At 38.5% G+C, this 14,291-nt stretch overlaps 2 protein-coding genes across 2 annotated transcripts in view; both read left to right on the top strand.

Moving 5' to 3' along the window:
- Nucleotides 1-14,291, top strand: part of LOC134797788 (NPC intracellular cholesterol transporter 1) — an 81,232-nt gene that overhangs the window by 4,088 nt on the left and 62,853 nt on the right. The gene's annotated exons all lie outside the window — the stretch shown is intronic.
- On the top strand, nt 4,700-7,605 carry LOC134797293 (uncharacterized). The gene is made up of 3 exons (XM_063769522.1): nt 4,700-5,224; nt 6,684-6,882; nt 7,117-7,605. Exons 1-3 carry the CDS (start codon nt 4,923-4,925, stop codon nt 7,597-7,599), a joined length of 984 nt encoding a protein of 327 aa, XP_063625592.1. The 5' UTR covers nt 4,700-4,922; the 3' UTR covers nt 7,600-7,605.

Raw genomic sequence — 14,291 nt, forward strand, 5'->3', positions numbered from 1 at the left:
AATAGATGTTGCAACGACCGAAAAGTCTAATGCTTAACAATTTTCAGCTAATATATAGTTGGAACCGAATTAACTGGAACTCTATTTTAAACTCCTTCTGCTTTTATAGTTGTAAATTGTTGTTCAATACAATTTTCGTGAGTCGCGACACTAGAGAATTCTTGTATCAATATCAAGTAGCGGTACTGATAATTCTGCTACTCGATGCTAGATGTCGACTGCGAAAATAATAGTCGTTTTGGTACCAAAACTTATGTATGGAGTGAGCACTCTATTCTTACTATATTTCTCTATGATAAAACTGTAGAATATCAATACCCTATTGGTTAACCTAACCGATAGAAAATAATTACTATTAACAACTAACCACACGCTAATATGACGCAAAACATGCCAATGTTTGTAGCAAGAAACTAATAGCCATCACACCTTTACTTGGAGATTTCTAGAGAGTCAACACGGAAACGTATACGTATCATAAAGGTATGCTTATAATAATTATAAACAGTTGCATTACCACCAAGGTTGGCACGACACGTCATTGAGGGCTCATGATCGGAATATAAAGTATTTTGGTTTTCCTTTATCGCATCAAGGCTAATCGAGAAAGACGTTACTAAAGTGTTACAGTCACCTGCAATAATATGTTACTCTTCGAAGGCCGCAAAAACATGTGAGCTTTAGAAATAATCTCGTGTCAGATACTTTTGCGGCCTATGTTGTGTGACATATTATTGCAGGTATATTATGTAGCAGCGTGAGTCTATCATGTCGACCATGTGCGAGCAAAATAAATGTATACTTCAATTGTTTTAAGACATCCGAAAGTTACGAAGCTCATCCTACCGTTCGGACGTCTTAAAAATTGTATAGAAAGTTCTTGCCATTGTTTTTATCCGAAATCAAAAAAAGGTTTTGAATTTAGCAGTAATAGCAGTCTATGAATATCGCCAATTAACTGTCCATTTGTGGATCTTATGGGTGTTAAAGTTAAATGGCTACCTTCATGTGTTTTCGCTTGCAATGTGGTCAATATGGGTGTGACTATCTTTTGGTCGTCTGTGCCACCGTAGTGTCCTAACTACTGTACAGTTTTTGTTTAATTTATAATTGTATCCAATTCCTCGAATGTCCAATTCCCCGAATGTTCAATTCCCCAAACGTCCAATCACTGTCTCTCTCTTTCTCTCTCTCTGGGTTGGGGACTTGAAGGTTCAACACTCCACATCATTTTACCGTACCCTAATCAATCATCACGACCTAGGCGTCTAGCATGAGTAGTCGCGGCTCCAGAGAAACTATGTCCTTTCTTACAACATTAGCATCTTTTTTTAACGTACTGTCAAAAGAAGGAAGAAGGTTCTCTAGGTTGCCAAACGGAACCCTTATACCGAACCCGTATTAATGCGTGCGAAAATTTATTCGTTTCCTGCGTTGTTTTGATGAGTCTCGTTGCAAATACGTTGACCGCTCTGATTTCACGGCACGGCTTTAAATACACCGGGATACCGAGGTAAACACTGATGTCATAACTCTTGATTTAGTTTAGTACCACTCGTATAGGAAACTGTTTTAGGTTTCTTAGTCAAAAATCGTTTTGCACGCCTTATTTTTTAGTGTTCCGTAGTTCCGTACCCAAAGGGTAAAAACGGGACCCTATTACTAGGACTCCGCCGTCCGTCCGTCCGTCCGTCTGTCTGTCTATCACCAGGCTGTAACTCATGAATGAACCGTGATAGCTAGACAGTTGAAATTTTCACAGATTGTGTATTTCTATTGCCGCTATAACAACAAACACTAAAAACAAAATAAAACAAATATTTAAGTCGGGCTCCCATACAACAAACGAGATTTTATTTGCCGTTTTTTGCGCAATGGTACGGGAACCCTTAGTGCGCGAGTCCGACTCGCACTTGGCCGGTTTTTTCATGTTGGTATCCCTGTGTTTACAGTCTTTCGCAATTTTTAAACTGTCTGCAAATGACGTATATACGTAAGCTCAGTGAATAACATTAAGCAATAGGTAGAGTCACCTGCAATAATCCGGTACAGTCGTCAATATACTCGTAGTGTTTTTCTCTTAATTTATATGTATTGTAGTCTATAAGGTATTTTTAATATGAGCCTTGTTGCTTGAATCAAAATTTAAATAAATAAATACCTACCTATCAGACAGAACTACCCCGGCGCCATTCAGTAAATGCTGGCGTGTCGGAAGGTCGCGGCCCTGGATGCAAATATTGCAAATACATCACTGCAACCAGGTTCGACTACATTTTGAGTTCATCACTGGTAGGTGTAGTTAATTAGTAGTGACTAAACAAGTTACTACGTTACCAATCATTTATTCCGATATGTGACAGTTTCTTGTGAAAGACTAGCGTTATATATTTTGCGTCGGGAGCAGCCACATCTTTGATGTAATTTGGAAATTGAACTAAACATAACTCCATATTAGTTAATTAGTAGGTAGGTAGCACTAATGGTTAACTAATAAATGTTTCAAGTTTATTTATAACTACAATTATTAAACTGGTTAAAGAAATACACTATATGACTATAGTATAGACACATCATGTCTTTATACGCGTGTTTTCTTGTTACTTATCACAAGAGATTTATTTCTCGAGTTCTCGAGGCATTGAGATTTTTTTCTCCGTCTCGAAGGACAAATTTATCGAGATTTCTCGCCTCGAGAATTCTCGAGCAGAAACCCTAGTAGCAGTGCTTGGTGATAAACTCGGGTTTTTGTTTCTATTGTAACTCGGGTTTTACCTATATTCCAGTATTTCCAGTTAAATGTAAATATGCTAAATTTAAAGCAGCAGAGCTAACCTATTGTTTTGTTTCAAATGATAAGGTGACTCACACTGACAACCGGAAAACTCTCATTCAATCCCTCCATTCCCTCCCTCCTGACCTGACCCTTAATAATAAAATTGAACTTAATAACAATTAAATTAAAGTCTAATTTCCCTTTGTCATTGCCAAGGAGATAACTGCAGTGATGTACAGACGTTGGAATTTGTACCTTAACACGTGTTGTTAAAGCGTAATTTTGTTTGGAGTTCGTTTTAGATGCAAGTCGTGTACCTACGATAGGCATAACTCCGTCTAGACTGTGAAAATGGAGCAATAGATTGTTACACGGATTAATGATTATTTTGATTTATTGATATGTGTTTGTGTTTTTATCATGCTTGTTGTGTTTGGTATTTCCTTCAGTTGCAATGCCGAATTTATCAAAAAAAACTTACACCTACCGTGCTACCTACTTAGAAAATATGTATATTCACTAGTTTAGTCGTTTCATATGTTTATATTTATCTAGCAGCAAAGCGTGTGTAATATTTAAAGTCAACTGCAATAAAATATTGCACAACAAAGCGCGCACAAATATCTTACAGATGCCACAAGAGTGAATCACAAATGTGTACACATTTGTTGTGCAAAGTATTAAATTTTCATACTCTTGTACATAATTACACGTGATGCTTGATACTGTTGATATTGATATTCACTATTTGATGGGTTCTTCTGGGCTATTTCTTGAACAGTGTTAGACTAATATTATTAGTCCACGAACTGTCAAATCGTATGGGGTTACCATGGCAACACACTAATAATATTAGACTAATATCGTTCGAGAAATGGGGCCCTGGTACTAATATTTAAATATATTAGTAATTATGACGCACAGTAAAACAAACATAGAAATAGTAAAAAAATAAATTCAAATATGTAAATATTTTTGCTGTCAATTATTTCCAACTTACGTACAACAATTTTACGTTGTCAGTTTTAATATGTGATGTATGTCAAAGACATTATTATGTAAACATGAATAATAAGTCGTATTGCTTAATTAACTTTAAAAATAAAAATATAAAAGTACTTGGCCATGAAAAACATAAATTAAGTAAAAGATTTTATACAGAGCGAAATCTGGGTGTCTATCATTGAAACAGGCCTCAATCGACAAAGTTGACATACATTTTAATTACTATAATCAATATCAAATTAGTTACTAAGATTTTAAATTATTTAGGACGATCGATATTTTTTATTTCCATAAAAAATAATCTTGACTTAGCATCATCAATGCCTGACAACTCTGATATTGGAAAAAAAGATACAATGGTCTATTGTTCAACATCCTTTAATTAGCAGACTTGTTAACTTGCCATGTAATTTAAAACGCATCTTTGTAGCAAAAACTTCATGCGATACGTGAATATTTAAATTAAGATGCAATCACTCTTTAAGAGGGCGCGTAAATCCAGCAAATTAGAAAGGAATAAACAAAAACAACGGGTTGCACTCCGGGAGCGCCGGCAGAAGTGAAAACTCAACGACATTGTAACTCAATAACAGCGCCATATATTGCAAAATGTCTGCAGCACTATGTATAATTGAGGTTAACGCCATCTGGCGTTATATCGTAGCATTACTTGAAACCCCTAAGCACATCACTGTGAGTACTACAGCTATAGTTATTTGAGAGAAACTTTGTCTTGTCCGTCACACAAGACGTCACGCAAGCGCCCTGCGCCGCCTAAACGAAACAGCAGGCTCAGGCATACATTTTCGCCGCGCGGTAGAAAGAGAGGGTTACGCCTTACGCATTACGCCTTACGCTGTCTCGAGTTTAACATTTTTTCCCCACCTCAAAAAGTGCACAGCGCCGCTAAAGAAGTTTTAAGGCCGAGCCACACCGCTTGCGTGCGCAGCACGTGTGCGTCGACGTAAGCGTAGACGTGCACAGCACCCCTGTCACACCGGGGGACGCGCACGCCACGCAGCGCACGCAACGCAGTGTGCTGTACACGTCACGCAGGCGCACGCTGCAGCTCTGCGTGCAGGCTGCGTGCAGATCCGCCGCCATTTTCGTACTATTCCCTAGAGCATCTAGACGACTAGCAATGTTTGATAGCAGTTCATCGGATGAAGAGGAGGCACTCCTCTTACTTTTAACGCAAAATACTCCTACGAAACCTAAAAGAGTGTGGATTCACGAAATCAATGGAAAAAGAGGGGAACATAGTGAATATCATAACCTATGCCGTGAACTTGAGTCTCACGAAGATCGCTTTTACTGGTATTTCCACATGTCAAGAGATTCTTTTGAAGAGTTACATGATTTACTGAGACCTCATATATTAAAAAATGACACTAACTACAGGAAGGCTATTGGAACCAGAGAAAGGCTAGCAGTTTGTTTAAGGTTTGTATTTTAAAAGCACTTATTGTCTTAAAACTTAACTAATCAATTAACTAAAACAGTCAACAAATACAAAATAGGAACTCAAAACAATTAACATGTAATATTATTATTATCTTAAGCTTAAATAAATCAATGAACTAAAACAGCGGTCGGCAACCAGCGGCCCGCCGGCCGCATGCGGCCCGCGAGCCCCCCGGCTATTTTGTATGTAATACTGACAAACGACAATGTCTGATAAAGTGTTAAATATAATAAAGTGCGGCCCGCGTCAACTTCGTTAACTACCATGTGGCCCCTGGCTGCTAAAAGGTTGCCGACCGCTGAACTAAAACAATCAACAAATACAAAGTAGGACCTAAAAAAAAAATATTATTATTATTTTAATCTTGTGATCATTATAAATTTGATAGATCAAGGACCTGTGTGTCATCATCGGCTATTACGCTAATATCAACTTGGTTTGCAGTGGGTACTTCTTCTTGAGAGTTATTGAACAATAAAGACTGGCTTGGATCACCTGAATCGTCAGATATTATGGAATACGCCGGAGACAGAATTATTACCGGTGAGGAGGGTTCAATGTTTAGGTCGGGATTAGTTGTTACATTATTTTCTAAATCATCCAATTCAGCCTCAGCGAACATTTTTGCCAACTCAACTTTTATTTTGCCTTGTTTTCTAAGTGATAGTTTTTTAAAAGTTTTAGCATAGCTCATAAACAAATGGTCAACACTATCCCACTCCCTCTTTTTTTTATTTCTGAGATAGTCAAGAACTCTGTCAGTGGTGTCTAGTCCCGTGTCGCTGTCATTCCTTTTTTTTGTTGTACGTGGCGTTGACGACGGCAATGTACTTGGTTGTTGTTGTGTTTGCGAAAATGGCCGAGATTGTGGTGCAACTGGTGTTTGCGGTTCCGTTGGAGGTGGTGGTGAAGATGGTGGTCGTTGTGGAGGTGGTGACGGTGATTGAGATCGTCCGGCCAATGAAGACTGTGGCGGATCAGAGCATCCCTGCGTAGGTCTAACATTAGAGCCAGTAGGTCGTAGCTCGAGCGTTCCATCAAGAAATGTCATGTGGGAACTCCATGTATAATTTGAATATTTCCTACTCGAACCCGTTTGTCCTTTCACTTGTTTTTTGTGCCTAATATATCCGTCTCTCAACGTTCTCCAGGCGTCCTTGGCTTTGGTACCTTAAACAATTACTAAAATTATATAAGAATATAAAGTTATATAAGTAAGGAGTATTCGGGTAATTTCGTATGACGGATAATTTCGAAATACCTACAGGTTAAAATTGTCCAAAATTCCATCATAAGAAGAGTCACTTATTGGATTTATGTGACGGTTTATGACATTCGGAATTACCCGAATACACCTTATATAATAAGATTTTTGGAATTACCCGATATATAAAATTACCCGAATACATTCGTTAAAATAGTTTATATATTTTTCAGGTACATAAGAACTGGTGACTCTTTTCTAACAATTTCATTTTCATTCCGCATTGGACGAAGCACTGTTTCTATAATAGTAGAAGAAGTATCAAAAGCTATTTGGGAATGTTTACAACCTATATATATGCCTAGCCCTACTGAAGAGATTTGGAAACAATCGGAGTTGGGCTATCGAGAGATTTGGAACTTCCCAAACGCCGTCGGTAGCGCAGACGGAAAGCATGTTCGGGTAGAATGCCCTCGCAACAGTGGTTCAAACTATTACTGTTACAAAAATTTTTTTTCAATAGTGTTATTTGCCGTCGCCGACCCATTTTATAAATTTACCGTGATAGACGTTGGCAGTTACGGCCGCCACAGTGATAGTAACATTTTTGAAAATTCTGCGTTTTATCGTCAATATCTACACGATAAACAGTTACTGCCTCCGAAGCCTCTGCCTGGTACTACTGAACCAGTGCCACACGTTTTACTCGGCGATGAAGGTTTTGCACTGCAAACATTCTTAATGCGACCATTTCCCGGAGCAACAACTATACATGACCAAAGAAAACGAAGATATAATTACAGGCTCTGTCGTGCACGTCGTGTCGTCGAAAACACATTCGGAATTTTAGCAGAAAAATGGCGAGTTTTCCATAGACCTATGGAATGCCATATTGAAAAAGCCATTCACGTTACAAAGGCTGCATGCTGCTTGCACAATTTTGTTAGAATTAAACACGGCGACATGATGCGAATGCTTCCAAATGAACCGACTTCGAGTCAAAACTTGCCCGAAAATGCAGGAACGAGTCAAAACTTGGAAGGCGGTGCATTAATGCCTTTGCGTCGTACAAATGCAAGGTCACCTAATGCCGCAATTGCAATTAGGGAAAAATTTGTCACCTATTTTAATCGAGATAATCGAGAATAAAATTATTATACGACGCACGTACAAAATACACAAGAAAAATAGCATAGCACAATACAAAACATAAACTTACCTTCTATTCCAATTGCGACACCAATTTGTTCCCATAACAAGCTTTTATAGGACGAATTTTTATAATCTTTGTGTTTTTGGTTATAAATACATTCGTATTTGCGCACTAGTTCAATAAGTTTTTCTTTTGTTTCGCAATCCATTATAAAAACCTCCACGCGCACCGGCCGAGTTGTAAATAAATACAAGAGAGCCGCGCGTGTACACGCACAGCACCTATGCAGCACCGAGCGGTGCGTGTCCGAACCTGCTCGGTTCGCCGTCTCATAGGAAACGCCGGTAAATACAACGTCATCACTGCACGCAACGAAGCGACGTTGCCGCTCCGCTGCGTAGACGCGTGCATGCGGCACGCAGCCGGTTTGTCTCGTCGGAGCTGCGTTGCGTGCAAGTCACGCGTACGCGCACGTCACGCACACGTCACGCAAGCGGTGTGTCCTCTCTTATGAGTTTTCGTATTCTACAACGCAGCGGGACGCGTACGTGCACGTGCACGTCTACGCACACGCATCCGGTGTGGCTCGGCCTTAAACTTCAAAAATTCGGCGCGTCGTGCGAACCTTGCGACGGAAGATTTGACGATCGCGCGGGTTTTAACGTTTTTCCTCAATAAACTCTGAAAGGCCGTGGCAGGAAAAGGGACCATCTTGTGCCTTAAGCTTTTCGGCCTGATTTTTTTCCTGATGCTGTGCCACGTCATTAGCATTCACCTCTTCTAATTGTTCAATAACAAAAATTACATTCATGAATATTTCCGGTTCGACATACAAGTTGTTGTTTCGGTACAAACTATATTTCGTCAACCATACCTGCGCCACACACGTTTGATTGATTTTACGATTAAAATAAGTTTTTGGCAAAAAAATCATTTTTGGTACAAAAATTTATCGCTGACTGTACTTTTCTTACAACAGACAACTAATACTCACCGAGACAATTCTAAAAACCCCTAACACAATTAGGTTGCGTTGTTTCATCACAGACCTTCCTATGGCCACCTCCTGTCTCCATCATCAGATCAGTTCGACAGTACCATATTATTGTATTGTCATCAGAACTACATACAGCTGCTAATTTTCATGACGCTACGATCCTTGGAAGATGGTTAAATTAGTTACCTTAGATTCCATTACATAGTTAGTTACATACAGGTCGAGAGTTCCTATGGCACCTCCTGTCTCCATCATCAGATCAGTTCGACAGTACCATATTATTGTATTGTCATCAGGACTACATACAGCTGCCAATTTTCATGACGCTACGATCCTTGGAAGATGGTTAAATTAGTTACCTTAGATTCCATTACATAGTTACATACAGGTCGACCTAATAAAAGCTTGTTAATTAAATGATTTAATTAACAAGCTTTTATTAAATGATTTACTTAACAAGCTTTTATTAGGTCGGTAGGTAACTATGTAGCGGATACATTTAATTTAAATTGTATCCGCTTGTCGTCGTCACTATCGTCAATTCGTCACGGGTATTTTTAGTACGGTTAATAGTTAATCCATTTCGTCTTTCGCACAGTCCAGCAAAATTATCTCACGTTACTAACTACACAGGCCTCCTACGTGTACACGTTTAGGAGGCCTGTGTAGTAACGTGAGATAATTTTGCTGGACTGTGCGTGCAAAGTTCTCAAAATAATCCGTGCAAATTTTTCTGAAGCTATGACAATAGAGCATTGTTATGTAGACATGCACAGTCGTGTAGCTAGTTCTACTGCTGATCAGTACGTATATGATGTGATCACTTGTCTACGTGACATCTGATAATGATAGTGTCTGTCTCTTTCAGTCGCGTGATGTTAAAAAGTGACATTTATATTATCACGTGGATTACAGCTTCAGTCATTGTGATAATAAAGGTTAGAGCACACCGCACGTCACGCAAGCGGTGTGCCGTCTCTCATAAGTATCTGTATACTACAACGTGCACGTCTACGCACACGCATGGTGTGCACAGACCGTAATCTAATACCTTTAAACGAGCAATTCTTGTTTAGTTATATATATATTTCAGGGATCTCGGAAACGGCTCTACCGATTTCGATGAAAGTTGCTATTTGGGGGTTTTCGGGGCCGAAAAATCGATCTAGTTAGGTCTTATCTCTGGGGAAACGCGCATTTATGAGTTTTCATATGTTTTTCGAGCAAAGCTCGGTCTCCCAGATAGTAGTTAGTAATAAGACTAATAAGACTTAATTAATGATGCTAAGAAGTTTAAAAATTCGCTTGACCGCTAAGATTGGTAACCTAACAGCGATGGCTCGATTTTCAGCTCAGGAAATAACTTCTTAATAGAATGCATCCAAACTAAACATCAGAACTGGGTCACTGTTGACGTTCTCCGCGGAGGCAAACAAATACGTTACTGTTATTGAACTTGCTACTAAACTCGGTGACTCATATTATTCCAGTAGCTTAGTCACTTGTACAACCTCGTGGGTAAACTTACACGTGCGTAAGAAGGGTACATTCACGCAAAATAGGCACAGTGGATGTCGATTTGCGGAAAAATGCCCAGAAAACTAACTAAGAAGGGTACATTCCGGCGAGTTTTGGAGCGGTAGGTATACTTAACAATGAATGTTATTAAAAAGCTTCCTACCATAATTGGACTTCTTTAAAATTCGAACTATAGTAAATCGGAGCTAATATTTTAATGCTCTGCCATTGTGACGCTCTAATTAAGGTTGAGTCTTGAGTCCCATATTTTTGTGCCCTTCGTTGTCCAAGATATTGCAGGTGACTTAACAACAACAACTTTTTCCTTAAAGTTTATTAACTGGCTAGGTTCTTTGTGACTAAAATACACACTATAGTTAAATCATAACTTTATTTATTCTTAACAGGCTTATAAAGTTAATAAAACAGAAAACATGATGATTGACATGATTCACCCTGTCCGGTCCGGACTTAATACTCACTACTCACGTCACGTAACATACTAACGTAGTTGCGGTTTACGGACCTAAGACAGATATATATTTTACTTTAAGTATGCCATTGTCTGTGTATAACCAGTCTAGCAACTAATAATTATACATATGTTTACTAGCCCCTGCCAGGGACATAGTGATATTTCAGAGAAAAAAAATAGCACAGCTAGCACAGAACATATTTATCGTCACTAAAACCGCTGAATTGTAAACATGCTTTTCACTACCTACGAATCTAATGCTCGTACTTGGTTTTCCAAAGTTTGGTCACGCAAAGGCCCGACTTCGGTCGAATAATGAACAGGGCAGTAATGTTTTTCCACCCGTATCGATCCGTGTCTGTAGCACAGGGCTTCGGTCAATGTTAACTGCGATTTGAGATTGAGTTGATGACTCTTGTTACTAGCTGCAGAGACTAGAGGAATAGTGTCAAAGTAAACTATGTTACACTGAGAGAAAAAACTAACAAAAACACACTTAGAATTACAAAAATAAAACTTAATCCGGGGACAAGGAGAGTCAACTAATAGGAACAAATTGACTTTTGCAATTTCCATTTAGTAGGAAATACAACTTCTATATTTGTAATTTGAAGTATGCTAGAGTAATTTCAGAAATTTGGTTTTGTTATTCCGAGAGGTGCTTTAGCAATATCGGAGGTGATGACGTCATGGGTGAAAACTAACCGTTTTGTAATTCTAAGCGTGCTTTAGCAATATCGGAGACGATGACGTCATAGGTTTTACTAAACTGTACTGCGATTCCAAGCTAGCTGTTGTTATTCTAGAGATAATGACGTCACAGGCAAAAACTAAACTGTTTGCAATTCCTCCGCCCCTAGCAAACGGGCGCCGCGAGAGCATGTCGCGCGCGTGGTAGCTACCCGTCTCTATTTCTGTCTGTATGAATAAAAAAGCATTTGGTAGTATATCTCTGTACTAAAGAGGCACTATAAAAGCCTGTCGAGATATTCTACCCATTCCTTTCTTATTCATACAGTCAGAAAGAGACTAGTAGTTATTACGCGCGCAACATGCTCTCGCGGCGCACCTGTGCTAGGGAGGTTGGAATTGCAAACAGTTTAGATTTACCTTTGATGTCATTATCACTAGAATAACAACAGCTAGCTCGAAGTTGCAGAACAATATATTCCTGTAGACCCCAACTACACAGTAGGTCGCGGGTTAATATGTCCATGGCCCACAATATATCCTAAATTTATTATTTAACTTAAGTATGTTTTAAACAAAGAAGACACGAGACACGCCCGCCCGACATCCGACACAATACTAACTCTAACCAAATGAACGTAGCAAGTAGCTGTGTTGGTATTACAAAACTCGTTTAGTGATTGGTACAACAATGAACATAAACACAACAAGTCTATCTACTAAATACCAGTAAACTTTGTAATGTCGCTATAGTAACAACTGAATTGTTATTTTAAATGGGGTAATGTTATTCCCGCGAACTCGTTTTTTAGATATTACAAAACTATGTAAGTGAGACATTTACTAAAATCATAACTTGAAATCACAGATGCTTTTTTCCAAAAATCACAAACTTTACTAGTAAAAATCGGAGAATTTTAGTAGTAATAAAAATGGATTGTAACAAATACTGAACTTTGTTTAATGCTCCATTTACTAAAGTCTGTTTGCTGAAATTAGATTTAGTATTACTGAGCTGTTTGTAGAAATAAATAAATTTTACAGAAATAGTGAAACTTCCATGATTACTACTAAAACTTCATTTTTTCCCCCAGTACAGAACTGTTTATTAATTCCTGGTGGTGATTTTTCTCTCAGTGTAGTCAGTACATTTAGTGCCATATTTCGACATAAATGATTAACACTTTTAGAACGCCATTTGACTTTGATCCTTATTTTTTCCCTGGTAAGTATGTGTTAAATTTGTAAAATGTCAAAAAGTATCGCCATCTAGTCGAGTCAAGGATAGGCCAAAGGTACGGTGCCATCTTTTCGAGCGATGGCGCCATACCTTTGGCCTAGTCTCGAGTAGATGGCGTCTACGGCTTTTTCGCTCTTATTGCGCGGACATAAACTTTTTTCCTATCGGATTTTGATGATTCCGGAACCCTAATTTATCAAGGAATTGACATTGCAGTCATCCAAATGATGACCCGTCTTATTAGCTAGGCGTGGCTATATGTATATGCAGATTAAGTAGAGTGTTGTAAAGTTTGTCATCCAAATGACCCTCGTCGGTCACAAATGAATGGGGCAGTAATAGTAATATACACAACCACGAGCTCGTATCGATCCGTGGCACCACGTCGCTTCGGTCAATGTCGTCAGTTTAATTTTTCACCGAATTGAGACGCGTAAAGTTGGAATAGCTATATCTATTCGGACAATTATAAGTATTATGACTTGTCTTCGACTTTTGCGACTCAATAGGACTTTGTTTTGTCATGACTGACGAATAAAATGTAAAAAAGCGTTAGATTATACATAAATGGATATAGTGTAGACTTGTAGAGCAGTGGTTCCTAACCTTTTCAGTCAGGTCACCCCTATGACTAACTAGGGAACCTGATTTTACCCCTCCTCCCAATGGCAATAAAAAATAAAACGTGTACGTTTGTTGTATTGTTATATTAGGTTATTAGCTTATTACCCCCGAAAAATACCAGTTTTACCCCCACGGGGGTAATTACCCCCAGGTTAGGAGCCAGGTTAGGTGTAGAGCGTACCAATAAATATATTTGGCGTGTGTTTTATGAAGCACAAAGTAGGTCCTCCATCACTACACAACAAACAAGTCCCCCACTGCGTCTGTTTGTGTGTTTGTATGTTCAAGATAAACTCAAAAACTGCGGAACGGATTTTCATGCGGTTTTCACCTATCAATAGAGTGATTCTTGAGCAAGGTTAGGTGTATGTTTTGGCCTTTTCTTCTACGCCTTGCTTCGATGATGTCATATTAAGTAAACTACACTTCATACGGCGAGGTGAGGTATAGTATTCCGCAGTCGGGTATATAAAATAATTGACATTATCGACAATAATTCGCCTTATTTATTAGAGGCGTATAAAACATATTGACGCATTATTACGTTATCCCCTCACACCTGTTTGCGAAATTGATTAGATTTGTTTTATCTATTTTCGGATAATCAGTCGTCCAATAGTATTCACTAGCTAGAATTTTATAATATTTCAAGTGGGTTTTCAAGTAATCTTTATCTTGAGCAATGCCAATTTATTGCGTTAAGTGTTGTTAGGCTTTAGCCGCCCGGAGACCTATAAAAAGGCTTTACATTCCATTGTATTTTGAATCTGACAATTCAAAATCGTTTGTAATTGAATCTCCTCCTTCTGAAATATTGATGTCAGTTAAAAATATTCAAAATAGAATTGAATTTGTCCTGATATTGTCATAATAGGTACCTAAATTGATTGCTCAGGAACACACCCCAAAGTTCTCACAAGCTAAATTTAGTTATGTATAGATTAGGTACTGTAGACCTTTGAACCTCCATTAGAACCATACCTAATCTCACTCACAGCCAGCCATTCAGAAAACTTGCAGACTATTCATTCAATCATCAATAACCAAGGTGAAAGAACTGAAAGCGTAATGAAATCCTTTGAATGAACCATTCAGTAGTTCTTTCCATAGTTCAAGTTATTGAATACCAAAGGGTAGTCAACTG

The sequence above is a fragment of the Cydia splendana genome, chromosome 15 (assembly GCF_910591565.1).
Source record: "Cydia splendana chromosome 15, ilCydSple1.2, whole genome shotgun sequence".
Classification (NCBI taxonomy): Eukaryota; Metazoa; Arthropoda; class Insecta; order Lepidoptera; family Tortricidae; genus Cydia; species Cydia splendana.

Coding starts and splice junctions, on each gene's coding strand:
- LOC134797293 (XM_063769522.1), top strand. CDS start 4,923: ATGTTTGATAGCAGTTCATCGGATGAAGAGGAGGCACTCCTCTTACTT. Junction 5,225..6,683: donor AGGCTAGCAGTTTGTTTAAG/GTTTGTATTTTA, acceptor TATATTTTTCAG/GTACATAAGAACTGGTGACT. Junction 6,883..7,116: donor TTTGGAACTTCCCAAACGCC/GTCGGTAGCGCA, acceptor CTGCCTCCGAAG/CCTCTGCCTGGTACTACTGA.